At 38.5% G+C, this 27,860-nt stretch overlaps 1 protein-coding gene across 3 annotated transcripts in view; it reads right to left on the bottom strand.

Moving 5' to 3' along the window:
* Positions 1–713: 713 nt before the first annotated feature.
* frmpd3 (FERM and PDZ domain containing 3) overlaps positions 714–27,860 on the bottom strand; it is a 157,299-nt gene continuing 130,152 nt past the window's right edge. The window contains exons 3-18 of one of the 3 annotated variants that reach the window (XR_007829103.1): positions 24,390–24,499; positions 23,884–24,038; positions 23,431–23,533; positions 23,218–23,263; positions 21,577–21,681; positions 15,239–15,346; positions 9,327–9,458; positions 8,583–8,702; positions 8,339–8,475; positions 7,804–7,930; positions 7,200–7,289; positions 6,865–7,044; positions 6,625–6,760; positions 5,143–5,985; positions 1,803–4,790; positions 1,737–1,750 (exon numbers count right to left, since the gene is read on the bottom strand). Coding sequence is in view for 2 of the 3 variants with exons in the window: in XM_051128156.1 (XP_050984113.1) it covers positions 2,014–4,790; positions 5,143–5,985; positions 6,625–6,760; positions 6,865–7,044; positions 7,200–7,289; positions 7,804–7,930; positions 8,339–8,475; positions 8,583–8,702; positions 9,327–9,458; positions 15,239–15,346; positions 21,577–21,681; positions 23,218–23,263; positions 23,431–23,533; positions 23,884–24,038; positions 24,390–24,430 (5,100 nt within the window). In the remaining variant the exon portion in view is untranslated. Of the gene's footprint in view, positions 4,791–5,142; positions 5,986–6,624; positions 6,761–6,864; positions 7,045–7,199; positions 7,290–7,803; positions 7,931–8,338; positions 8,476–8,582; positions 8,703–9,326; positions 9,459–15,238; positions 15,347–20,392; positions 20,540–21,576; positions 21,682–23,217; positions 23,264–23,430; positions 23,534–23,883; positions 24,039–24,389; positions 24,500–27,860 lie in introns of those variants that run through there. The other 2 variants (XM_051128156.1, XM_051128157.1) reach the window with 2 other exon arrangements.

Genomic DNA, 27,860 nt, shown 5'->3' with positions numbered 1-27,860 from the left:
TGACCTTACACACAAAAAGACCACAGTGAAGCAAAACACTGACAAGAACGCAAAGAAATAAATATGAACACATACAACAAAAATGAAGCACAGTGACAAATCTCATTTTGGCAATGCAACTAGTCTTTGACAGAAAGTATGTCTGAAAAAAAGTATAAACATGAGGATATTGTTTATTATGTATTTTATAAAAATAAACATGTTTCATGCTATATTATTATACTCTAAAATATAGTTACTATTTGTCTCTGGTACATACTACTATAAATCATAAGATACATGTGATTTCTATTTAAAAAAAAAAAAAAGTTATTTTGATAAATATTCGCAATGTTAGTTATTGTCAAAATGATTTGAAGCTGCTTCACAAATATCTCATGTTCTTTACAATAGTTTTTTGTTGAGCATAGAATAATTAGACTTTATACTGAAATATTGTAAAACACTAGATTGTATCTGTACTCTAATTGACCTTTTAATGATATAGGTTATTATCCAAATCCAGCATTAAACAGTCTTTCAGTTGCTGGCTTGACAGAGCCCACTTTATCCAATTCTATTTTAAAGTAGGGATAACATGCAAGACACCAAAACAGTGAGATGATAATTGTTTAAATGTCACAGTAGTAAAGCCTTATGTGGATTATAAGACCATTTATATCCTAGATTGGAAGAGGAGACAGAAAAGTTTTCAGACATAAGACAGCAGTTGGTTTTATTAAAATACATATAAAACTATTCTGTGTGTGTGGACGGGGACGGGGTTATGTTCTCAAGATAGCACAATGGATGACATCACATGAAAATCCAAAAATAAAGTTTTCTACATAGAGGACATTTCAAATAATGGGATAGAAGAAAAACAATGCAATATTAAAAAAAAAAATATTGTGAAACATTGGTTATGTGTGTACTTATATAGGCTATACGTGGAAACAAAATGGTTTTGTTTTATATACACAAGCAGTAGCTTAGTGATTGCACTAAATTATGCAGATATCATGAGCACAGCCCACTCCTCCAATACAAAAAAAAAAAAAAAATGATGCCACTGTTTGCCACTACATGTATGAGGTATGGATCTGGATGAGCATGTGGGCGTGAGAGCGAGAGAGGATTTTTTTCTTTCTTTTTTTCTGTGCGTTAGCAAACAGGAGCGCCTTTTTTTCATCTTGGTCTCGGCTCAACCATTGTATCCTTGTATCCTCAATTAATATTCCGGTGAATTTAAATCTGCTACATTTTCTGCCCTGGGCAGGTGTTTCCTTCCACTATCTTGTTAGTGGGCTCTTGTGTTCATAAATATTCATTAAAAAAGTGTCAATTCAGACGCTTACAGAGATACAAATCCAGACATTGTGAATGCGATATTGTGAAAAGGGAGTATTTCATGTCACAACAAACAAAATTGAAAAACAAGCACATTACCAAATAACCAATTCTCTCTCTACCTAATTTACAAAATCTCTTACCACTTAATTCTCTGTGATATATATATTTTGCCACCCACAGGGCATGTGTTATAGATTATGTACCTATAATGTCTCTACAGTAATTGTAATAATGATAATATAGTTTTTCCATAATATATTATATAAACCATTTTTAGGACACAAAATAACCCCACCAGCCCTTCCCTAGACAGTCACTTTGTTATTTAAATATAGGAACAACTAAATATACAAAAACTAAGTCCATTTCACAGTACCCTTTCTCTAAGAACATGAAAGTGAACAGCCCTGTTGTTCATCTATAATGCACAGAATTAGCTGTATTATTTTTTTTTTTACTTTTCTGTGCACATATAATGTAAAAGATCCTTTGTGGGTACAAGTTGGCACCGCCTTCATAAACATATAACAGTAGATAGTTATGCGGTTATGGAATTTAGCCGGCGGCGAACAGAAAGGGGAGTAAAAATGTAAACCGATGAATGATCCGAAGAGATTCCTGCCAGAGTGTTGAGCAGCTGTCTTTCCGGCCTGCCCCACAATCTCATGTGTGAATGAGTCATTACTTGCTGGGCAAGGTTTTGATGGAGCGATTAAGAGAGCCCATGTTGGTGGATGTGTGCAGTTGAGGACTTGCGCTCTTGTTGGGGAGGCTACTAGAATGTCCCATTGCCTCTTCAGCAGCACGAAGAAGAAGGGTGTAGTTGACAGCTACCTCCTCTACCTTACGTAAAAGCTGTAGTTTCTGAGTTTCAGATCGTACACCCCTGACCAGCCGAATGAATGTTTGAGTAAGGTTGCACAGCACCTGGAAGCTAGCTGTGACAGCGCTTAGCATTCGTGAGGGACTTTTCTCAACACTTGCCACTCGCCTGCATGACGCCCTGAACTCTTTAAAACGGACTGCAAGTTCTTGCTTGTACTCTGCCAGTTTTGCAGGAGGGATGCGAGGTTCTCCCTCAATTTGGGGACTGTTGGCACACTGCCGTAAAATTGAGAGCAGCTCATTGGCATCAAGTTGTGCGTTTAGGAATCCGTCAGGCAGCGAGAATGTTTTGCCCTGCAAGGACTGTACCCTTGCCAAGCTAGTTTCCAGGTTCCCGCAGGCCCGCAGATCAATCCTCTGTGTTTGTGGCTCTTCTTCCTCCTCCTCCTCCTCCCCACTGCAATCCTCTGCATCGAGTACCTGAAGTGTTTTGCTGACGACTGGCATTGCCCTTGAGTCTAAGTGCATTCCAGGCAAAACCTGCAGAGGGATGGAATAAGACAGTTCATCTTTTTCACTGCTCTCATCAGCAGCTTCACATTTGCGATAACAAAAGCAGAAGGAGCAGCACTTTTCTCTGTCCTCCGTATCCTCACTTGGCAAGCCTAGAACCTCGGCGGTACCCTCACGACTTTCCTGAAGAAGCTCCTCTCCCTGAATAAAAAATATTCCCTTTTTCTTTGCATCCCCGTCTTTAGTATGTACAGGCTCCACTGGAGTTGGAAGTCTAAGTCCAGTGGCCCTGACTCTCTCCATTTCTTTCTCAAGGCTCTTTGCTTTTGTTGTTTTAACCTCGGCATACAGGGGGGTGCTGTCATTATTGTCAATCTCCCCTATGCTATATCTCCTTTGCAGCTTTTTGTACTGCGGCGCACCCATGCATTCTGAACGGGTAGCGCACGTGGGCAAACACGACGTGGGTGTATCTCTGGGTTCCCTTGACTCTAGGCTTGTGGAGCGGATTCGAGTGGTTTTGATTTCCAGAGTCTGAGGTTTCCGTAATTCTCCTTGAGCATGTGGAGACTTTGGAATTGCTGGGGGTGTTTTGGAAACCGCCCTCTCTCTTCCTCTCTGGTCTGCTGCAGAACCAACAGCTGTATCCGGGAGACGCATTCCGCGGCACATTCTCTTGCAATCGCAGCTGCGTCGCTGTTCTCGTGAGATCCCGGGAACTTTCTGCACAGGACTTGTGCGCAGCTGGCAGGCACATGGGGTAAATGAGGGAACAGGAGAGGATCCCTGTGGTATGAACTCTCCTTGTGATGTTTTAGGTTTTAGAAGCTCCTCCAGGAACTCCAGCTCATACTGCCTGACCTTTTGAAGTTGAGCACGACGCTCATCCGTCTCTCTGCGCAAACGTGCTGGGAAAGTGGCTGAAATTAAGTTCCGAAAACTCAGGAAGGGAGTACTTCGCTGGGATTTGGCTTTGTTATTTGCCTGTTTCTTATACTCGGCTCCTGGGATAGTTGCACCCTTTTCCGCACAACTTAGGACAATTGCTGGGTCTACCAGAACAGGCAAACCTTTAGCAGGTTTCTGTGGTTCCACAGGGGCTTTAATCTGGGAGTTCTCTGCCTTTGCCTCTGGCGTCTCTTTCCGTTCTACTTTAACAGGCAAAACCGGTGAGTACTTGGTAGGAGGCAGGGTGCTAGGCTTAGCCAAGCTTGCATCAGGTGTTTTCGCTGTGCTCTCTTTGTTGTTAGCTAATTGAAGTCCTTTGGCACGGAGACGCTCGTCATCTGTGGGTGATGATGAGTGAAACACCACCACTTTTTGGGCTTGTGGATCTTTCAGACGCACCTGTGGGCCAGGCTCTGGTCGTACCGGACAGGTGCAGAACAAGTCAGCAGCTGGCAGAAGGCCCTTTGAACTTGAAGGCTTAGTGGTCTCACTTGAGGCATTCTCGGCATCTTGGCACATATTTGTCGGACAAATCTTAGCAGATGCAGTTCTATCCACAGGCAAGAGAACAGGTAAGGCTATACTGGTAGTTTCTAGGACGACTGTACCAGAATCTTTTTCCTGGACACCTTCTGAGGTAATGGAGCCCGTTTTTTCTTCATTAGCTTGAGGCAACTGATCCGTGTTGACTTTGGGAGCAGTCTCTTGTTCTGATGTTTTAATTTCCTCAGATGTCTGCAATTCAGACTTTTCCAAGCACTCTTTGACAGGGCCTTTTTCTGTTTTTTCTATATCCTTCTCACTTTTTGTTTCATGGCTCTTCCCCTGCTCCACAGAGTTGTCAGAGGGACTAATTCCTTGATTAGGGCATACTTTCAAGGGCACAGTCTTACTTAAGATCACAGGCTTTGGTGGACACCCGCCACGGATCTGACTCACTGAAAAAGCCCCCCCACCAATTGCTTGCGTGGTACAGCCAGGGATTGTCAAGGGGAAATCTCGCCGACTGAAAAGTCGCTCTTTATTGATGTGGTGGGCAAGCAGATAGGCCTGGTTCTGATGCTGCTTCATGGCAGACACCATCTCGGACACATCAGTCAGCTCTGATGAATTTGTCTCATGTCCAGAGTCTAGGGATGATTCAGGGGTTATGGCAGCAAGCACAATCAACCCTGTAGGGGAACAGAAAGAAAACACAACCGTGCTCGTAAGAAATCTCATGAGGTCACTTCAGGTAAGCAAAATTATGAGGACAAAATGCATGTTCTAAATGAGAATTAAAAGTCAAAAATTGAAGAATTCTAAAAATTCCTCAAATGTTAATCTACAGATCCTGTTTGTTGGTAAGAAGTGGGTAACACTGCACTTGTTTTGGGAACTTGATATACTAGGCTTCTAAAATTTGAAGATAATCAAGTGTACGAACAACCAGTTTTTAATGACTACAGTTTGCTTGATTTTCCAAAGATTAATTTACTCATAGACATGTAAAGAACCAGCACTTTTAATAGTACGTATGTCCACCTGCTGTCTGTGGTGTCTGCTGGTGATGGTGCGGGTAATCCTCCGATGCAGCTAGTGCTTCCAGCGCCTGAAGGGTGGACACTAATGCATCGTCTAACTCCTGAGCATGGTCTTGAACCGTCCTAGTGCTCACATTATCAATAAGTGTGACAGGAACGTCCTCTCGACCCTCTGCCACAGCACCAGAGGCTTTGGCTCCTTTCCGACCCTTTTTCGGGTCGTCTTCATCAGAGCTGTTATCGCGAAACCCCGGAGGTGGTGCTGCTATGGCAGGAGGGGGAGGCTGCAACTTTCCTCCTCCATCATCCATCTCCTCATCTTCCCCATTCCCAGGTAGCGGTAAGGCAATGAGATCAACAGCCCCTCCTTCACGGGAAGCGCATGCATTTGTGCACTGCTGCAGAATGAGCCTTCCCGCCTCCCCCGTGTCTGAGATCAAACCTTCAGCTTGGAGTTTTGCCTTGCAGGAGTCACAGAAAAACCTCTGTGAAGGCTCCATTGTTTTCGCTCTGTTCCTGAAGATCGAGCCGTCATCGGCGGGACCGTCTTGTTCAGCCACCAACTCGGTGCTCTTTAGAGTGGGGTCAGACTTTGTGCGTGAACGACTCTGTACCTGCGAGATAAGGTTCTCATTAATGTCAAGCTCCTGTTCAGTTTGTATCTGAAGCTCTTGCAGCTGTTGTTGCTCTTTTAAATGGATGTGACACAGGCCAAGGTGCTGAGATATGGGTGATGCTGATGCCTTCTGCGTTGCCTCTCTGGACGACCCCTCTCTGTCTTCTCGCCGACTCCCACTTGGCACAGTGGCTCCGGAGCGGAATTGGGCATGGGTGCTTCTGGAATCTAAATGACAGAACTGTCTGAGTGGTTGAACGAGTAGAAAACATGATGGATGGGAATGAGTCCAGATGACAAAGGTGAGTCTGCTGAATAGAGTTCTCAGAGATGGAAAAGAGCCTTGTGGGATGTGATGGCATGCTGTGATCTTTCTCTTTGGCAGACCACAGGAGATTCGAACATCCAATACATGGATGATGCAAAATATAGTCAACTTCCGGAAATATGAATTTATCTTGATCAGCATTTCAGTTACGCTTGCATAAACTGACTCAAGATGAGGATGGAGAGTTCAAGAAGATGGAGGGATCAAGCTGGAATTATGAATGATTGCCATGATAAATCCTTATAATTTATCTTCAGAGATTCCTTTTGAAAGCAACCTGACTCATTTCATGAGTGATTTTTTTATAATTTAACTATTTAGTTTTATATTTTAGATGTCACCATGGACGTTTTTTCACCATTACTGCATTCGTTTTATTTTGAAATGTCTTAAAAATGCATATGCAACACAACATCTTTGAGTTCAGCTAGTCAGTGAAAGATGAAAAGCAAAGCAAATGCACTCTCAGAAAATTACATGGAATGACTTTGTTGTAATTTAATGAAATTGCAACAATAACAATAAGATTTCTAACATACCTGCCTTGATCATATAAGGCTGACCAGGTACCCTGCAGTAGATTGTCCTTTTAGGGTCCACAAATAGCTTGTAATAGCCAGATATTAAACAGGCAAAGTTTGATGCATCTGGCCACTCCATTAATAAGACCAGGGGCTACGATAATAAATATGGAAACATGTATTAGTATAGTACTTCACTTAAGAATGCTATATAATGCAGCACTGTTTCAGATTTTGTTTCAGAGCTTATTTACGCACCTTTGCCTCCAGAATAACAACCTCGACCCGGGCTACTCCATGATGCTCTCTGAAGAGCTGGACCTTGGCTACACGGCTGAACTCTGCTAAGACAGTTGTTAGGTTGTTCTTCAGATCGATCACATGACTGATACCGTGTCTCGGCCCAACCAACAACGTAGTGGCTGACTGCTTCTCATCCTTGTAATAGATAAAAAAAAAGAGAAGTTGAATAAGAGAACAGGCAAATTATATTTTTTAGGCTTGCAAGTCTTGCAACATTTTTGTAAAACCATGAAATCATTGCAAAAAATGTATTGATTATTGTTTGAGGAGCTATCTCAGATTCATGTTACCAAGCCAACTGTGTGAAACAAGAAGCCTCCGAATGGGGGAAGGTCATTCAAGACACGCATGTACTGTAGTTTTCCTTGAAGAGGAGAAACCTGCATAGAAACACGGATAAAGAGAAGAAAAGACTGTTGTGCAAGTGCATGGACGGTGATATTCTGGCCAGCAGAGGGCAATGTTTTTCTGCTTTAAGCTCTGCTATGTATATCAGTGATCAGTGTGGAGAAATTAATTGCACTCTGTTTTGCATATATCAATTTTAACATTACACATATCAACTATGCTCTTAGGGCATAACATGAGTACACAATCACAAAAAACATTATGCATTAGACTAAAGAGATAAAAGGTTTTTTGTTGCATGTTTCTTGATTCAGACGAGAAAGACCTCCATTTAAGATACTGGGTAATTTTCTGCCAGGACATTTTCCATTAATTCTACAGACACTTCAGTTAACTAAAACATAATGAAGTGCTGTATAAAATTCTAAATACAGGTAAAGCACTTGTAAAAAAATATGGAAAATTCTTTCATTGGGCCCTATTTTCAATTATATATTTTTTGTTTATATTCATCTCAAATATTCTTAGAAGCCACATATACTGTACCTTATTACCAGCTGGTGGAGGATGCTGGTATGTCTTCAAAAGCTGTGAGAGAGTCTTGCAGACGTTTTTCTCCTTGATGGTTGGCAACAGAGTCAAAGGAAGGAAAGGTTCCAAACCCCATTCTTTCCTAAAGGGTTTTAATGATGCGGGTTTAGTCTTCAAAGCATGCACCCAGCTACCAGACTTTATAGTGCTCTTTGAAGGTTTCACGAGTGTCACCTGCCACTTGTATACAACTATATGCTGCTTAGGGTGCTCATCCAAAATCTAATGCATGCTTCTTTGGAAAAGGTTAGGCTAAATGCCTGTTCACGCAAACAGCTCGAAAATATCATTGTTTAAAACAACACTGGCCAACTTTGCATTTTTGACACACACACATTAACTTCCATTTGTTCCAATTAAAATGTGTAGTGCACTGAATTTTCATATATCCATCTTAGTGTAAACAGGCCTTCAAGGTAGGAATCAAGGTTTACTATAAATGCATGAAATTTTCTCTTTTTAGGCAGTCGTGACTGTTTTAAAGACTTACTCGACATGCTTTAGAGAAATCTTCTGATTGGGTCTCGCAATTGACACAGTGATGTAGATGTGAAGGGCTGCCAACCTAAGCGTGACATCAGACTTCCAGTCCACCCCAAACCGCTCTTTAATGACGTCATTGCGGCTCTGTGGGAATTTAGAACAAGTGACGCATCAAGAGGCTATATATTAATATCAGACCACTCATGGGAGTATTTGTTTCTTAATATGTGAGTACTCATGGCTAAATCCACCTGTATGTAGAGGTACTCAAATGCAGCAGGGTCTCTTCTCAATAAGTCAGCAGGGTCTTTTGGGAAGAAGCAAATACGGAAAAGACACTTCATTCCCTGGAAGTAGGTCCTGTGAACTACCTGAAAATACAGAATAACAGACATTCCAGTAGTAAATGGTCTCGTTGCATTCCTTATGGTAGAGAGGTGATGTGCTGCCAGCAACCGTACCAAATTTAATTAATTATCCTGTAATTCAGGTTCTTATTCAAAGAACAGCCGCAGTTCTATTACTGTATATTCATATACAATGGCGTCCATGAGTCTGAGACCACACTGAATAGAAAATCTATGATTCAAAATGTGGTTTAAACTGAACGTTTTAGGATTTGGAATAATTAAATTAAACTTTCTGCCACTAATAAAATAACTGAATTAGTGACTGAGCATTTGAACCGTCTTGTCCAGATGGTCAGATGCTCTTGCTTCCATTGGAGCACAAGATGCTTTTTGGAATATTTGCAAATCATGCTGGAAAACATTAACAGAACAGACATAAATATGACTAAATCAAATTAAAATGCTAATAACATTACTATAATAAAATACTTATATACGGTACTTCTACTTTTTGTATGAAACCCCTGAAGGTTTTCAACTCGCCATACGAAGCTGTGGTCCACGCTGAAGGCTGCTTTTAAAGCTTTTGAACTGTCGAGTGAATGTAAAGCATCCGTCGGTGGTTTTTGGGTGGCATTTACTCACATGAGACAGTGGCTGGTTTTCTTGGAGCAGATGCAGCCTCTGATTCTGGGCCAGTCCACCGGACTCCAGCACCAAAGCAAAATGCTCGATGTAGCGTAGAGAGAGGCGATCCTGCAGCGATGATATCACATCCTGTGGTGAATGGGAAAAGGAGAACAAGTTCTAACATTCTGGAGTAACTCATACCATGGTTGGTGTTTTTAGCTCCTTAAAGCATGAATTCTGCTCTATTACAGTATCTCAGATATTAAAGTGCAAAGTAAATGAAGTAAAAAGCAACAGTTTTGGCGGAGTGTGAATTAAAAGACAGGCTTGACATTTCCATCAGTGATGGAGCACTGAATTCAACACTCTTAGTCACTGGACCCTGCTCTGGAGACAAATGAGGCTTTTTACCGACTAGTAGCTTTGCTGCAGAAACAGACGCCAAATATTTAATGAAGTTTCCATGTGACCAAAGCAAATACTGTGCTCAAACACTGCTTGTGTGGAGCACGGGCTGCTGTGATGTGCTGTATACTTTGTGTTTGATGACAGTAACTCCAGCTATGGGAGATAGCCGGATTACTGTGTTGTGTTCTGTCACCAGGATTGAGATAATCTGTTTGGTGATACTGACCAAACGCTGAAGATATCAGCTCAAGAGAGATTGTGAAAAATGCCAGCTATGGTGTGAAACCACAAATGTAGGAGAGGTAAAAGCTAACTACACATCAAATCTCAACTACACCTACACATTCACACACACAAAAAGCAATATAATTGAAAAAAAAAAAAAAAAAATTAAATTTCTTTCAGTTGATCATAGCTCTTGGAATTCATGTTTTATTCTGACATATGTAAGATTAGCCGCACAAAAGAAAGTGCTTAGCCTTTTACCTCTATTGCTTTCAGAAAGAAAAATCTAGTGTTGGCTAATGACTTTTCTAAGCCTCATTACTATATTCGGTAATACTTGAGAATAAAGCTCTGTAACTGCAGTAACTGCAGGAATGATACGGGTCAAATGAATAGTACTACAATAACACTTCAGCTACTGCTATTTGTTAATATTGAAACTAGATCAGTAAGAACTGATGATTTTAGGTAATCAATAATTACAGAATGAGATCAACATCATTAAGGACTACTTAACTGTGAGCAATTATAAAGAATTACCAGTTAATTACAACATTAACATGCCTGAGATGTGAGTAATTGTCTTTTTTTCTTTACAATAATGGTCCAGATCACTTTCTGCAGAGTTAACTAGGTAACATGTGAGTGAGGGCGTAGTAAGAACTAGAACTAGATTTATTATCCATGAATTGATTGGCAAGAATCTTTTTGAAGAATATTTACAAAACAACATTTGTAAAATTCATTTAAAACTATATCCTGTTATAATACAGTTCCAAAAAGTCAACAGTAAAACACTGACACACCTCTGAAAGAGACTGGTTGAACTGAAGTCTCATTACTCAATAATAAGTGAATAAAGTAAAGGTTGTCACCAGTGGCGGCTACTGGTCTGTCAAATAGGGGAAGCTCATTTTCGGCCTACATCATAAAATTGTCTATTTATTTATTCACAAGAATGTGCCTTATTGTCATAAGTAAGTCACAATGCAAACAATCGTAAAAAAAAAGCTTTAGTTTTATTATGCAAAATATGATGCATTTTTTCTTTTAGTCAGATGCTACTATATAGTATAAATATTTTGCAATTTAAATAAGGTTATTATGGAGATTTATTTATTTATTTATTTATTTATAAAGTATTTTAATAGAAATATAAGGTTTCATTATGTTATGTTAAAATTTTTCAAGATTACTATTTATATATATATATATATAAATATATATATATATATATATTTATATTTATATTAATTTATAGTCATCCTCCATGTTAATATTTAATGTAGTAATCTATATATATATATTGATTACTACATTAAATATTAACATGAATGAATGAATGAACGATCTAAAAAAAATATTAAACTCTGTAAAAGTGAAACAAGGAATGTGGTGTATAATTGTGTGAAATGTATGATGAAAATCAAGCAATTTCGCCAAGCAAATATAAAGAAATAGGTTGCAGCAGTTTTTATTTCGACTGAACTTGAGAAATCCGCGATGGGACTGAGCGCGAATAGCTCCAGCGATTCCTTATAGTACAAAATCGCTGTCAGTCAAAAGGAGATGCAATCTTTCGACAGACCCTCCAATCATCACGCAGAAGCTCGGAGTCCAGGCCAGCCCACTCCTCATTTGCTCCTCATTCACCCCCAGAGACGCTGAGCGTCCGTGGGCGGGACATAATCGCAGCGTTTATCCAATGACCGTCTAGTTTCAAAGCACTGAAAAAAAACGTTCAAAGCAGCCGCATTGAAGTCAATGGACGCTGGGCTTCAACGGGGAAATGCACTGTGACGCTACGGGAATGTATGAGAAGAAAGTCAAGTCAGCCGACCTGCTATATCTAACTGATTCTGAACGAACTCGTCTTTGAGATGAACGTTTTCTAACGCATTTTTAGTCAATAAAATGTTAGTACAATAGTACATAATTTGACTATTAATTTTGTGACATTATAGGGGAAGCTGAGCTTCCCTTGCAGTCTTAAAGAAATCGCCACTGGTTGTCACTTACTAGAGGGCACAATGCATTGGTTGAATGATGCTTGTGAGAAACTGCTCAGAAATGGTTAAAATCTTAGATCACACTTCATTTTAAGGTCCAGTTCTTGCTATTAACAAACCTATTAACTTTTGTTTCAATAAACCCCTAATTTGCTGCTTAATACTAGTTAGTAATGTAGTTGTGAAGTTCAGGTATTCAGTAGAATTAGGGATGTAGAATATGGACATGCAGAATATGTGCTTTATAAGTACTAATAAACAGCCAATATGTTAATAATATGCATGCTAATCAGTTAGTTAATAGTGAGAATTGTTCCCAATATTTAAGTTTTATTACAGACCAACAAAAATTCACCATAGTGAAAAAAAAAAAAAAAAAGGCAAGGCTGCAAAAGAAGAAGGAGTTTTCATTTTATTGTGGTCTATTAATCAGTAGACAATATAAACAGGACAATCAACATTTTTAGAAGGCATTTGATATGTTTGACCACAAGGTTCTTTTTTTTTCTTAATGAAAAAATATTTAATTTCCCAAAAGAAACATCTTTGGATGAAATCACATCTTTCCAATAGAAAGTGATGTGTCTGCACCAGCGGCACCAAACCTCCTCACTTTGATTGCTTTACAGAGTTCCCAGAAGGCTTATTTCTAGATCCAATCTTACTGAAACTTTATATTAATTGCTTACCTAATGCATGTCCAAATGTCAGTATTCAAATGAATGCAGATGATGTTTGTTAGTCTCACATCTGCATTCATCCATGTTTAGGATCATAACTTAATCTTAATCGTGTTTATTATTAAATACCTAACTAACTAAATGACTAAATAACTAACCAAGTAAATAATGTGCAAAAAAGTAATATATTTAAAATAAATTTATTCCAGACTCATAGTATAGTTCAAATCTATTAACATTTTTACTGACCTATTGCTCAAGACTTAATGATTTAAAAAAAAATAATTTGAATCAGACAGAAATGCCTCCTTAAACCAACAACTGCACAGGTTTACTTTTTACAGTGTAGCGCACTTCTGCACAATTAAAGTGCATTGAGTACAAAATGTGTCGTTTCAATTGAACAGACTTTAAGTATACCACTTTAGTATACTAAAAGTACAGTTGCAGTATATTTTTATTGATGACATCATATGTAAATATGGTAACGGTAACACATTAGTATAGGGACCAATTCTCACTATTAACTAGTTGTTTATTAGCATGAATATTACTAGCATATTACTAGCACATTGGCTGTTTATTAATACTTAATCCTAACCAATACCTAAACTTAACTACTACCTTACATTGTAAAAAGTGAACCTGTGCAGTTGTTGCTTTAAAGAAGTATTTCTATCTGATACTACCTATAATTCTAATTTTGTTGTTATAACATAGTTCAATCAAGATTATGTAACATAAAATGAGTTGAATGTTATTTCAACTTAAATCCATTACATTGACCCAACATACAACATCCAATAATGCTCAGAACAAACACATTCAAAACATGCACACCTGCTCCATGATGATCAGTGAATGTTGCTTCAATGAGAAATTATGATTTTAAATTATTATGTATTTAAAGTTGCAGCAAAGTGAAAATCACAATGGACAGCGCTACTCTTCAACACCACTGTAAAAAATAGTTAAAAAATCACCAACATATCTCTCTCTCACACTTATTACAATCCAGTCTGATTTTATTTCTTTCATACTTAACTTCTTATTGAGTACTGAGGTTTAGATGTTGATGTGTTATTGAAAATAATCAATTTTGAAGACACCGTTGTGGAGATAAGCATTTGATTTAACTGGGCTCTTGATTCTTGAACACTTGTCAATTTTTTTCTGATTGCTGCAGCTGTGTATTTCAAAGGCACATTTCTTATTGCATCAGTTTTGAGAGAAACTCTGATCAGTTCTTGATTACTTATTGACCTTGTCATCATGTAATAGTCAGACTCACAGGTCATATCAGGAGTCTGATGTCTGGAAATGTGAGCTGTTAATCTCATGACAAACAGATATTGTGATGTTTCTTTTTTGTTATATAAGAAGTGTTTTGAGCTATGTCTTTTTGACTCACACAAAGATCAAGAATGGTGACAATTTTACCTAATGGAGAAATCAGGCTACATCTACTGACTGTTATGCTTCAATAAAACTAGTTTTTTTTTTTTTTTTCAGGTTGGTTGAATTCAGTTATAATCAGAAATTGTAAATAATTTATTTCATTTCTACAAAACCAGTTATTGTAGATGTTACCACATGAAGTACAATTTCTTGTTGAACCAACAAAATATGTTTTTCAGTGTACTAGCTATTAATAAGCAGCAAATTGGGAGTTTATTGAGGCAAAAGTCATAGCTGATGGTTTGTTAATGGCGAGAACTGGACCTTGAAATAGTGTGACCTTATTTGTAGTATACTTCACATTAAATAAATGTATTTAAAATTTCAAAAACAAACACTGTAAAATAGAATTTACTAAATTTCAAGCAAGTTAGACCATTTTTGATGGTGCTATATACCTATACTCAATGAAACACCCTTTAAATCAATTGAACAAGGCACTAACAGTGTCATTGACATCAGGTCCATCACTGTGTAAAGGAAAGTAAAGGAACATTATTAGAATAACATACTACTTGCACATCAGATTCAGAATAGAATACATGGAATGTCTATGATGGTTGCGTTCACAGTCACAGTTTGGGACTGGCAGTAACATTTGATTACAGGTGTGAGTCTTGAAATGTTTTATTCATTCAGCAGATCAGAATAACTGCTTATGAACGAACAGCTGAAGTCACAACTGACAGTGTAAATTAATTTGAGTTCATCCATCAGTGTGATGCATCAAGCATTTAACGCAAACCAATGTATTTACATATCTGGCATAACTGATTACGTCGACATGTCAGTTTGGTTCTATGCACAATAAGGCGAGTGCACTACATTTAACGCTCTTTAGAACCATCTTAAACGGTGACCCAAATAAACCAGATCTGTGATCACCTGTAACTTGATATGTGCATAATGCCTTTTCCCTTTTTTGAGTATTCTTGATTGCATATTGTCATTTTCATATATTCTTTCTGCATTTGTATATTGTCATTGTGTTACCTTCATAAGGACTGCGGATGTAAATTAGCAGTGCTGCTGTAATACAACATGTGTGTTTATATGCATTGTCCCTATTAAATTGACAAAATAAATTCTTAGTGAATTCACCCTGTTGTGTTTCTAGTAACAGGGAAGATTTTCCCATCACACTCACCCTAACAGTGGTGCGGCTGTCGAACGTAAAGGATTTGATCTGTCCATTTTCCAGAAACACCTTCAACACATTTGGTATCAGAAGCAGAGAATCGTCTTTAAGCATGGTCTGCAAGAGACAGAGGAGAGAAAGAGGAGAGAAAACAGTCAGTGAACCTTGGATGAGATATTAAGAAAAGAAAAAAACTCAATAGGTCAATGCAGAGAATCAAATATAAACAACTAATATCTTCTAAGAGGCAAAGAAAGAATGTAGAAACACATGAGCCTTTAATTGTATGGAAAACCTGAAGTAAAAACATATCAAGTGAAACAACGATTAAGGTAAAATCTTTGATTTACGAGCAATAGTTTATATGAATATTACCAAAAACTGTACTTTAGATATACAGAGTATAGAATTAAGCAGAAGTCATATCACATCTAATCCATATCCAACACGAAACCATTTTCTATAAATGCAGATCAACTGGACACAAACACTGAATTCAATTGCAGCATATATCTATAGCTAAGAGAGGAACTCTTCAAGGCATCTACCTTATTTTCAATAAGAAAAGTTAAAGGTGCACTAAGTATTTTTTATTTTGAACTGGCTCATTTATTTTTCTGGTTCAAAGGTGCCATCTCTGAAACACTGTGGCTGGCCAGAACCAATTCCAAACCATCGATCCTTATTAAACTGTCTTTGAAGCAGTGAGTCACCAGATTTTTGTGTCACTTGTTCTCCCTGAACTGGGCATTGCTAGACGTACACTGTACTATTTTGAGCGTGACCTCATGGCAGATTGTTCAAAGTGTCCTGGAGATGGTTTCTAAATCACATCAAGTAACGGAGTGCCTCAAGGTTCAGTGCTTGGCCTGTTCCTCTTTAGATCATTAGGAAAATCAGACCCTATATTCACAGTTCTTGTCACAGGCTCTTGTCATCTCAAGACTGGACAACTGCAATGCTCTGTTGGCCAATGATACAGAACACAGCAGTGGGTCTCGTTCATGTCACACCACTCCTCGCCTCCTCTAGCTATCTATATAACCTAGCCTGTTTGTTCATCTCATGATAATTCATATGTAGATTACGTAAAACATGGTTCTACAAACATTTTCAGCATCTAAACATACAATACTGACACACTGACAACACCTAAAATAATTATTTACGTATGAACAACTTTACAGACTTACAAATGAATCCTTATGAGTATTAAAATTGCAGCATTATTTTTATTATTATTGTGTTCAGTTGTCATATTGATTACATTTTTAATTGCATTATTGAATTGTTTACTCATTTACTTAAATAACATTTAGTTCTGTTCTGTGTGATTTATGCTGCCAATTTGTTTAGAAGAATACATAATGCAAAACAAGACTAAACCCTTAAAGTATATAATATTTCTGCAATCGTTTAACCATTACCTATCATGTAATATTTACTTTGTTTGCCATGGGACACAAAGGTGTTTTCTCCAACATGCTGTGACTGACAATAGAACCATAAATACACCAAAAATGCAACATAATTATACATTTTATTTGTGCACTGTAATCCAAATCTTCAGAATCCATACGAATGTGAGGAACAGAACCAAACTCAAGCCTTTATTCAGCGATCTTCATCTCCATCCCGACCAGCGACCATAAGCATCAAAACCCGTGCTAATGCGCTCATTACAAATTCAAAAGTTTTCGCTTTTAAGAAACTTTACGACAGGTTTTACGGCAGGAAAACTGAACGCTCATTGGCTCTCACCTGTGTCGTCACAGATTGCAACATGCCATGTTTCTGGTAAGGTGTGTTTGAATGAGAGATTTGCACCTTGACGGAGTGGATCAGGATAATAATCTGGTTAATATTTTCAGCGATTAACTTTTTCCCCTCCAAACACGAAATTTTCTGGGTTTCTGTGTTTGCACTCTTACACGCTAGGGGGTATCTCCTCAATGAGTCTAGAATGTGCTGATCAAAAACACAGACCAGGAAGACGCAGAAACGTGCAATCTCGTATGTATGCATATGCATATGAAAAATAATGCGATCATCAGTACTAAACTGTATATAAATGAGAACTGTCTAATGTTAGCGAGTCAAATGTCGATCCAGGAAGTGGTAAAGGCCTGTGCAAGCTTTAGGAGTAGGGTAGTGCGGGGCACAACCTAACACTTTTTGAATCTCTCAGTTTGTGTAAATCCACGTGGGGTTCAGAGTATATTTTTTTGTCCACGTGAATTTCACACTTGTCTAGTACAAATATGTAGCTTTGTTATGTAATTACATAATTACATAATTACGTTTTTTGTTATTTACCTCAAAAGAAAGGAAGTGAAAAGTGACAACGTGCCCCGTATGTGGGGTACATTGTAACATTTGAGGGGCATGTTGTAACATGACCATATGACAGCTTAAAATGTTACCAACTGAATGAAAAAAATATACACGACAAACTAAAATATTTTGTCAATAAAATAAAATTATTAACTTTTTCAAATAAAATAATGGCGTTTTTTAAGAACTAAAAATCATCAAATTTTTTGAGTTTCACAATGAACACATCGCAACCATGCGTGGGATGGCCCTGATCGCAAAACACAGATACAGTATAGTTGAAACAATGTGCGCAAATAGATGAAACACATTCAGACATTAAAAAACAAAAAAAAAAAAAAAAAAAAAAAAAACACTCCCCTCCCTCCAAACACAGCTCTCATAGAACACGAGACACATAAACGAGCCAAAATGCTTTACATTTCTTGAAATAATAATTTCTCAACATTAAACATCAATTGTCAGTCTTTTTTCACCTGTTTCTTGTGGTTTCTTTTTAAATCCATAGTAAGTAAATAGTGAAAATTGCATCGCTAATGTCATAGAATAGCATAGTTTAATAATAGCGGGGCAGTGTTACAACGTTCCCCATCAGTGCGACTGGAATTTAAAAGTGGTTTGTGTCTTCTGCTGACTTGCAAAGCATTAATGATCTAAACTGATAAATAACAGATTGGACATTAAAATAATAGCAGATTTGTCTCATTTTAAATAAATGCTAAAAACTGAGATTAAAAATTTACTTCAGCCAAAAATTTACTTTTACTATGGTAAAATAAATATTTAGCGATATGTTCAAAAGACTTTTGAATTTTGGCGCACTTTTTTCTCTGTATAGTTTTGCTATGGGAACTAGTAAACACCTTGAATTTGGTTACGCTAGTGTGTGTGGAAATATTTAAACCAGGCGTGTTACAACTAACCCTGTGTTAGTTTGTGCCCCCCCGCACCCCTACTGATGGATGCCATATACTGCATTTTCACTCTGATAATACTGAATATGATCCAGATGTAGTATTTGATAAAAATGCGATTTTCTCAGCTTTTTGCTGAAAATGTTGCTTTTCTATGTGTTGATAAGTGTTGATAAAAAATGCACACATGAAGCTAGAATAAAACTGATGTTTTTTTTTTGTTTGTTTAAAAATAGAGGGTATGTTCTTTAATTTGATGTATTGCATGTTTAGATATTCATACAACAAAATAATATTCTGGGGGGGCATGACATTTTTATAAAATTAATAAAAACGCTGGCAGGGAAAGAGTCAACAACTTAAATTCTGCTCTGCACTTCATATAAAACTATTATATTCCACCATTGAGGACTGCAGCTGCAACACATCGTCATTTGGATTACTTGTGGTACTGCTTTTGACATTTTTGAAATAAATAAATGATTGTGACCATACTTATCTGACTGTCATATTTTTCTTTATACTGTACAGAGATAGTTATGGTTAGGTTTAGAGCAGGGGTGGCGAACGTTGGTCCTGGAGAGCCGCAGCCCTGCAGAGTTTTGCTTTAACTCAAATCAAACACACATGAACAAGCTAATCAAGGTCTGAAGGGTTACTAGAAAGCTACAGGCAGGTGAGTTTTAATTAGGATTGAAGCTGAACTCTGCAGGGCTGCAGCTCTCCAGGACCAATGTTTGCCACCCCTGTTTACAGGTAGGAGTGGGATTAGCAAATATATATAAAAAAATATCTTTTAATGCCATATTGTTACTAAAATGGTCATTTCCATGCATATTTCGGTCAATTATGTTTTATTTATTTTTGATAAAAAAGCAAAAAATGCATTGATACAAATATCTTAATGATATAAAAGATTTGTAAATACGTAGCAATTTTTGTTTTAAACGTTGAAATATGTCCAAATGGTTTCAGCATCAATAAAAACATCACAAAAAAATGTAGTGCTTGTAAACGTTACATACTAATACCTACGTCTAAACAATAAGACCAAGCTGTATATTCAGAACAGTCCTTGATCTAGAACAACTGTAAGAATAAATGTAAATATAAATCGTTCTGAACATCCAACGACCTTGAATATTATCCTGACGGCTGTTGCCGAAGATGTTAATAAAAGTGTTAAAGCAAAGCTACTGATAGCATTTTCTATCATTTTAATCATATTTAACTGATGTTTAGTTGCATACAACTTCTAAGAAGTGTGAAAAAATGACTTAGTGCACCTTGAAGAAACCTTGAAGGCAGTTTTGTCATTATCCCAATGTCCGAATCGTATCGATTTGTACCAGGTTCCATGTTATTTTGGAATGAAGTGTCATAACTTTCTATCAGCCGTCCACTGATCTTCCACTGAGTATCATCAATAAAATGATTTTATGTAGTCAAATGTTGACACTGAATGAGGTCTGATACACCCATGATTCAGTACATTTGGCAAGTGTTTTACCCAAAGTACCTTTAGGCTTGCTTCTGGAGACGTGTGCAAAGTGCTGTTACACTTTATACACAAATACAGAATGGAAACAAATAAGCAAGCGTCAATTTGGCGTGTCAGTTGGAATCATGTTATGACAGGCGGTGAAGTGAGCAGGTCGGCTAACTGTGTTTCATACGTTCAGCACAATCCCAATCGGTTGCACGTTAGCTACGGCGTGAGATGATGTGATATGAATAATAAGTCCCACGTTGGCATTTGTCTTTTAGCCTAACCCCTTTATTAAAACGTAGCAGCTTGTGTACTCTGTGCTGACAGGCGAGTTTTAATGAAGAAAGCCCCGCTGGCCCCTGCTGATCACACAAGATGGATTGACATGATTAGAGGAGGCTCAGGTGAGGGTGGTTTGATCTTTACCGATTTTGGCCCTCTAGGCCTGATCAGCAAGTTTCTTCTTCCAGGAGAGCTGCACACCCCTCCCATCGGTCCGCTTTATTAAATTGGTGCGACCAGCACCCAAGGGTGTAGTGTGGACTCTTCCTTGCTCACAAGGCAGATATCAAACTGTATGGGACATAATCCATGGACATTGACATTAACATGGGTGCTATCGACCCATGTTCACCAAGAGGAGATGGCAGCTGTAGTGCTAATGAAAAGCTACGAATGAATGAATGCCTAGGAACAACATTAAAGGTCATGGGGAGGTTGCGGCCTTTCTCTAGATGCGACGCTACCTCATTCAATTACCGCTAAGTCGTCTGGAACTGTTCAAAGGAAGCTGACACTAAGTTCCTCCACGTAACTCCGTAACCTAAACACCTCGGAGGGAATTATTCAAAGCGCCCGCTGTAAGAATTTCCATTTTCAATAGGCAATTCAGCATAGCTGCAGTACTGTTGCACTCGTGTCTATAGTGAAACCAAATAAATCTCAGCAACCGAACAAACAAACTAGGACTCGCATTCTATTCAGAAAGAAAACATCTGTCAATATCTGCCTGACTGACTTCTATGCAAATCTACCCTATGCATACGAAACTGAGAAACGCTAGAGCTCTTTCATTCCAACCAAATCAAGCGTAGTCAATTCCGAGCCTTGTATTTTCACCTATGTGCTTTAATATAGTCTGGAGTTCATAGAGCAGACGAAACCACAGGAGAAGTGCACGTATTCGGATTTATCCTTTTAGCCTTTCGAAATGGTGGGCCACATCTAGATTAAGGAAGCACCATCAGAGAGGGATTTACGTGTTGCCCCTCTGGGTAATAAACCTGCAGTCTGATGAAATGAGATGAGCAGGAGATGTGGAGTGAATCGCACTTCAGTACTGAAACTCTGAAATGACAGCCATGTAACACTCTCAAAAGGAGACACTAACGACTGACGTTGACTTTGTAAATACTGACAAATATTAGCACGAACAGACTGTGAGCAGTCACGTCACAAAATACCTCGAGTCCATTCGACAAACTCAAATCTTACGATCCAGGAGCTATCGAGTCTATCAGGAGCGCTGGTGTTGTTACAGCACATAAAGAAAGCTGTGTTAGCACAGATATGACTGCGGTGTGATGTGGGCAAGAGGCAGCAGCACATACTGAGTCTGGGTCGCTGATGGACACTTGCTCAGAAAAGCGCACTTTGGGGGGATTGGTTCGCAGACGAGCTTTCTTGGCTGCACTTATGAAGGCAGATTTAGGTGACTAAGGAAACAAAAAGAAAGACAAAGGGAGGGTAGGAAGAAAGAAAGAGAGAAATAGACAGAAAAACAGAGGTTAAGACTAGCTTCTTTAAAACCGTTCATCTGGTTCTAAAAAAGCAAAACATCCTTAAAAATATACTATATTAGGTTGAAAAGCAAAACTGTGTAAGCTATACGAATGTTTCCCCACTAACCTGTTTTATGCTTAAAACAAGACCAAAAAAAATCACCAATGGGGTATGAAAAATTTAATTCAAGATATTTTCTGCAAACAAATCTTAATATCTTATGCAGTTTTGCTTCTCAAGTGAAAGTATCTTGTTTCATGGACACATTTTTACTTAAAAACAACAAATATTTTGAGCAGTGTAGATCTGAAAACGGTGAATACATTGTGGTAGTTCAGTTAGATTGCTAAAGCCCTGTTCACATGACTTACATCAGGCCTTCAACACAACAACAAAAAAATTTTGTGTTGCTTTGACCCCGACAAGACAAAAAGCATTCAAAATGCCAATTTTACCATTGATTAATTTGCATAAAATAAGTAATGTGTTACTGTAAATGCTATTTACTGGGTAGAACTGATTACATGTAATCTGAATTTACTTGTTAATATTGCAAATAGTTAACAACACATTCACATGTTTACAGTTCAAATAGGCACATGCAGGCAAATAAAATATTCCTGTTTTTAGTGTTCAAGTGTTATTTATGTTATTTAACTAATTATTAGCTCTTTATCAATTCACAAACCCACTGCAGATTTTACATTGAGCGTGAAACCCTAGCATAATGTAACATTTAATTATAATATAATTCATTATAATATATTAATTTTAATATATTATTCATATTGAATATATATGTTTGTTTGTTTTTTTTATATCAATATGGTACATTTAATGGTAAGTTTAGAACTGGTTAGATAAAAAAGTAATCTAAAAGAGTAATCAGAATACATTGCCTAAAATGAGTAACCGTTACTTACTACAATTTTAATCATTCAATCTGTAATCAGTAATAGACCACAATTTGTAAGTAGTCCACCCAGCGCTGTCCTCTGAATATCATGATTTGACTTAGAATGGAAGTACAACTGGAGCTGTATGTACAAAGGATCAGTCTTTCCTCTGTCAACATCTGGGCAATTGATTGTTCTCCGCAAACTCGGTAGCAGCCAAGGTCAAAGCTGAAATTGTTTAAACTTTTGAGCGCTGTTACAGCTTGACCTGCTTGCAGTGTGGCCGCCGGGTTAATGCTCCATTGAGGAACGTTGACACGGATCATTCACATGACATTTTCACTCCAAAGCTTTAGTCTCAATGTTGTAATTATGTAATTATGTATGTATAGTAGTTATGCAACATTGGCACAAAGCAAATGTGTGTTTTTGCAGACAAAGCTGAACCTGAATTTCAAATTTCAGTAAAAACGTACAGATTATATTGAAATCGGCATAGTAGTTTGACTGTAGCACTGAAAGGGACTGATTAAATGTAATTTGGATTGGAGAAGACATAATGTCCTTAACTACCTGTTGTGGTTGCAGCACAGTGAGAACAATCGAGTCCTTGCACCGCCTGCAGAAGAAAAAGACATTTTGGCAAGTGAGCTGCAGAATGTGCAAAGAGTGTCTTATCTGAAATGAATTCTCTTATCTGATGGAGACACATGGAATAGAAAAACATAAAGCACAGTCATGCGTCCAGACATGGCCCTTTCCTCTGGTGACAGTAAAGGGTGTTACCTTACAAGGTCTATGACTTTCTCCCGGGGCGCGTCGCTCACGAGTTCCTGGTTGATGGCGAGGATCTGATCTCCGGGGTAAAGCTTGCCGTTCGAGGGTCCGTCTGTAAAGGAGGAGTCTGTAAACTTATTTTGCTCTTTACAGACTTGATCAGTTAAAGCCTTCTGACATTGTCGTCTTCTTTTCTTGTCCTAAAATATATGCTGATATAGATCACTAAATCATTTTAGTCACACTTGTTTCCTAAGGCAGCTGTAATAACCTATCCTACAGTGGATTTTCACCCTTATCTTATCAAGGCATCAAATAGAAACTTAATCGTACACCTCAAGTATCTGAATTTATCCTCTCAAATCTGAAGAACTCAAAAGATGACGTTGACTGGCTGGCACACCAGAGAAAGGGGACGACAGACATCCATCCCATAGCTCCAGACAGAGACACGTGTCTTACCCGCAGAGACAGAGCGGACAACGACAGGCCGTTCGCTGCCGGCAATGAACCCGAAGCCGTGGCTTGGATGGCGTTGGATGCAGACCTGTCGAGCTGAGCCAGGAGTCAGGCTACCACTGTCCATACCATCCTGACCGTCCTCTAACATCACAGAGCTGCGAAATAAGACGACAAAGTTCTTGAGTGTCCATAAAATGAAACCTCATTTCTAGGTGACACAACTCATAAATAAATATTCCAAGTAAACATGCTTTTCATTGTCCGTGATTTGCACGCCAATCCCAGCATTAGGTTTCCAATCACTGACAACGTCTGGCTATTAAATTCACTTAGACAGTTTTCTCTGTATCTCATATAACAGCTGGCCATTAATAAAAACATCAATGCTTTGTGTCATTTTTTGATTCAGTGTTGTATGGTTGAGGTGATTTCCTCTGTACGTGTGGCAAGATAAGGTAATGCCTCTTTGTTCTCATTTGACATAAGAGGATTATTAATGACTGCACCTGTCATATTCCTCTGTGTGCCCATCCTGGACCCGGGCCATCCCCTGAAAGGACAGAACCGGACCTTGTGAACCGCTTCAGAGGGCTGGCTCTGTTTTGTACACATTCACCTGGGTGGATAAAGATGAGAAATTTATAAGTAATTTATGGGTCATACCATGCATTTCTTCAATCGTTTCACTATTTTTTGTTACAGTTTTATGATCTTTTTTATATTTCTTCAATAGGCAGAACAATATATTCCATTTTTTAATGTTTTGTAAATGCAGTCTATTGTCAAAACCCCTACCCCTATAGACCACCAATTTTACATGCATCATGTATAGTAAAAAAAACAAATAAAAAGATTCACCACCAGGTTGTTACCCTATATCCTCAGTGCATTTCAAATATTTGCCTCACCTTCTCTTTTACACATCCATGTATTACTAGTTACCTATAAGGCATTTTTTTTCTGCCACCTTCTATAACCCACTCTTGAGAAGAAGGCGTCCCGCTGACCACCAGCCTCTCATAGTAATTTGTCTCCCTACCATACGCATTGGGATCCATTTGCTAATCTCGACATTAGCGAGCGAAAAAGATGGATCCCCTAGGACATAAATACTTGGGGAAAATGAAAAGCAGCACACTGCTACTTCTTGAATATAATCATGAACCATAGACCAAAATTCCTGTATTTTAGAACAGGATCACAGCGCATGTATCAGATTTTCCCACTCACATTTCACATTGGGAGTACAACAAAGGTGATTTAATATTGTAAATTGAACAAGTCGTACTCCAAGATTTCTTGAAATTACAGTATGATTTTGAAAAATTCTGGTCCAGCCTTCATCACTAAGTGTAATATTCAGTTTCCATCTGTAGCTGATGCTATGGGAACACACCTCCAGGTGTGATCATTTTCTGTATCCTGATCAAAAACGTGGCAGTCCATTGGCTGATGGTTCCAGTTCTGTCCTCCGAGACACCACGTCATCAGCGCCTCAACAGGACGTGCCCGCACTATCAATTTTCAGATTTCACTTCTTCAAGAAGTGGTTTATCTAGCCTGTTATCGTGTTTCAGTGACCATCATCAAGAGGATATTTTATTTCCTCAGAGGGGAACACGATGCCAGGAAGTGTTTGTTGCCATCTCATTTTTATGAGTGAGGGGGCTCGCATGAGAGGTGTGTCAAGTGTTTGGGTGTACAACATGATGGCACCTCCAACTGCATGCACTGTGATAATTTCAAGATGAAAGCTCTCGGCTTGCTTCTTCTCAAGGAGGTAAATTGCTGTGGTCCTGGAGCAGACGAGGCACCACACGAGGTAGGGTCCTGGGGGATCTGCTGTTGAGCTGGAAGCTAAGAAAAGTGAGCAGACAGACTTCTCCCTTTCTCTCACCGGACTGTGTGCACTGCATTTCTCTGGTTGAATTCACATGTGAGGATTTATGCCCGAGTCCAGAGCACATCAGACTCTGAGGAGCGGACAGGAGGCGCAGCCTTCCGTGGCTCATACTGAACGGCTGAATGCTGTTTCACATGCTGCTGAGAAACTGAAGCTGGACTAGCCCAATATAACCCAGAGTGTAGACTTCTCAGGCCATTGGCGTTCTTTCAATACCTCTATTAGGAGATCTCGAGGTCCTGGAAGCTGCCATTCTCAGCCTGTATCACTAACCATGCTACTTTTGACTTCACCACCATTACGGGTCTATTGGAGAAGAGTAATTCAGAGATGCTGGTGGTCAAGGAGATTGGTGCCATAACTGAATATGAAACTAGGGCATATGTTGATAAGCTCCATACTGCAAAGACACAGTAAATGGCTTTTCAGCAACTTATTTCCCAGAGAATACACTGAGGTCCACAGCCTCAGTAATGGCAACCCTGAAGGGTTGGCACTAAAGTGGGTGATTAAAGTCCTCCTTATCTGCTGTCCCTGACCAGATGTTGAACCCCTACAGTGTATCTGCCTTTCTCCTCAATGCCCTTCGGGAAGCTTTCACTACTTCTTGTGCCTCTGACGGAGTCATCCCTCAACTCGCTGTCTGTGACACTGTGTTTCTGACACTCATCCTGAGGAATGGGTTCTCCTGCTGCTCAGCCACTTCAGGTCCTAAACGCGTAGCCTCTCAAAGTATACTCCATTTGAAGGTGTGTGTCTGCTCTACTTTTCCCCATAAGTTATGACTGATAACAAATATTTTAACTCTAACTACTCAACTAACGCTGAGCTGTCTCATACCATCTCACTCAAGCACTTGTGAAAGTAAACGTCTGTTGTTGTTGCACTATTTTGTTGTTGTTGTTCTATCTTTTTAGTTTTGTTCTTTACTAAGAAACAATGACCCAGGACAGCGTTGCCACCTTGTGGAACAACCGATTAGTGCAAAACAAATTCAGTGCACATGCTCGACCTGCGAGTGTGATATAAGTACATGGGGCTACAAAAACCACGTGGTCCACGTACAGCACGCATGTACTATTCTGATGACGAAATTCGTGGCACTGCACACTGACCCTTGCGTATGTGTAAAAAGTTAAGTATGCTTAGGCTTAAGTGGTCAACCAATTCCCTTTTTTACAGGCTTCAGCAGTGAAACACCTGATACAGCTCTTCGTTCTTTTGGCAGACTTCTGCCAAATTCATCTGTGCCCTTTACAGTAGTTGGTGTTTGGGAGACTCGCTATTGGAGAAGCTAGCCAAAGTGGAAGTGCCTCTTCTTTTCTACAGCTGGCATTTCTAGTGCCGAAGAAGTATTGTGGCAATTGACCCGTCAATGGGAGTTTGATTGATTCATGTTTATTTTGTGCTGTAATTAGTAAAGAGACAGAGATGATCACCCAGCTAGAAATGTTTCACGTTTTGGGAATGTTTTCAGTGGCAAGTTTTATGTTTGTTTCCAGAATGTTCTGCTAAAAGTTAGGATAACATTCTCTAAATCATTCTACAAATGTTTATTGATAACACTGTTAGAACATTATCCTTTAACATTCTAATAAAGCTTCCCATCAAACCAGATGTGGACTTACATTGCTCAGATGTCAAATTTTGGTTGAAAGTAAAAACTCAACCTTTCTTTAATGTCAACCCTTACGAAAAAGAAGTTTATTCAAGTGTGCTATCAGTATACTTCTTTTAAACTAAAAATAGGAAAGTATACTTTCAGTCTACTTTTTATGTACTTCTCAGAAATGTGCTTTATATACTTATCAGAAATATACTTAAAATTACATTTAAGTATACTTGATTTATACTTAGAAAAAGTATTTGAGCTATACTTGTGCTCTGAGAATCCGTGTTTTTAATTGTTATACACTAGGGGTGCTAATTTTCAAAACACAAGTGAAGAAGAAACCGAAATGCTTCCACGTGTAATCTAACACAATCGTCAGACATAAAACATCAGAACTGTATATATATAAATATTTGAGCTATACTTGTGCTCTGAGAATCCTTGTTTATTTTTTATACATGA

This window comes from Labeo rohita, chromosome 14 (assembly GCF_022985175.1).
Source record: "Labeo rohita strain BAU-BD-2019 chromosome 14, IGBB_LRoh.1.0, whole genome shotgun sequence".
Taxonomy (NCBI): Eukaryota; Metazoa; Chordata; class Actinopteri; order Cypriniformes; family Cyprinidae; genus Labeo; species Labeo rohita.
Note: the sequence above shows the minus strand (reverse complement) of the source record. Positions and strands in the feature narration are given on the sequence as shown.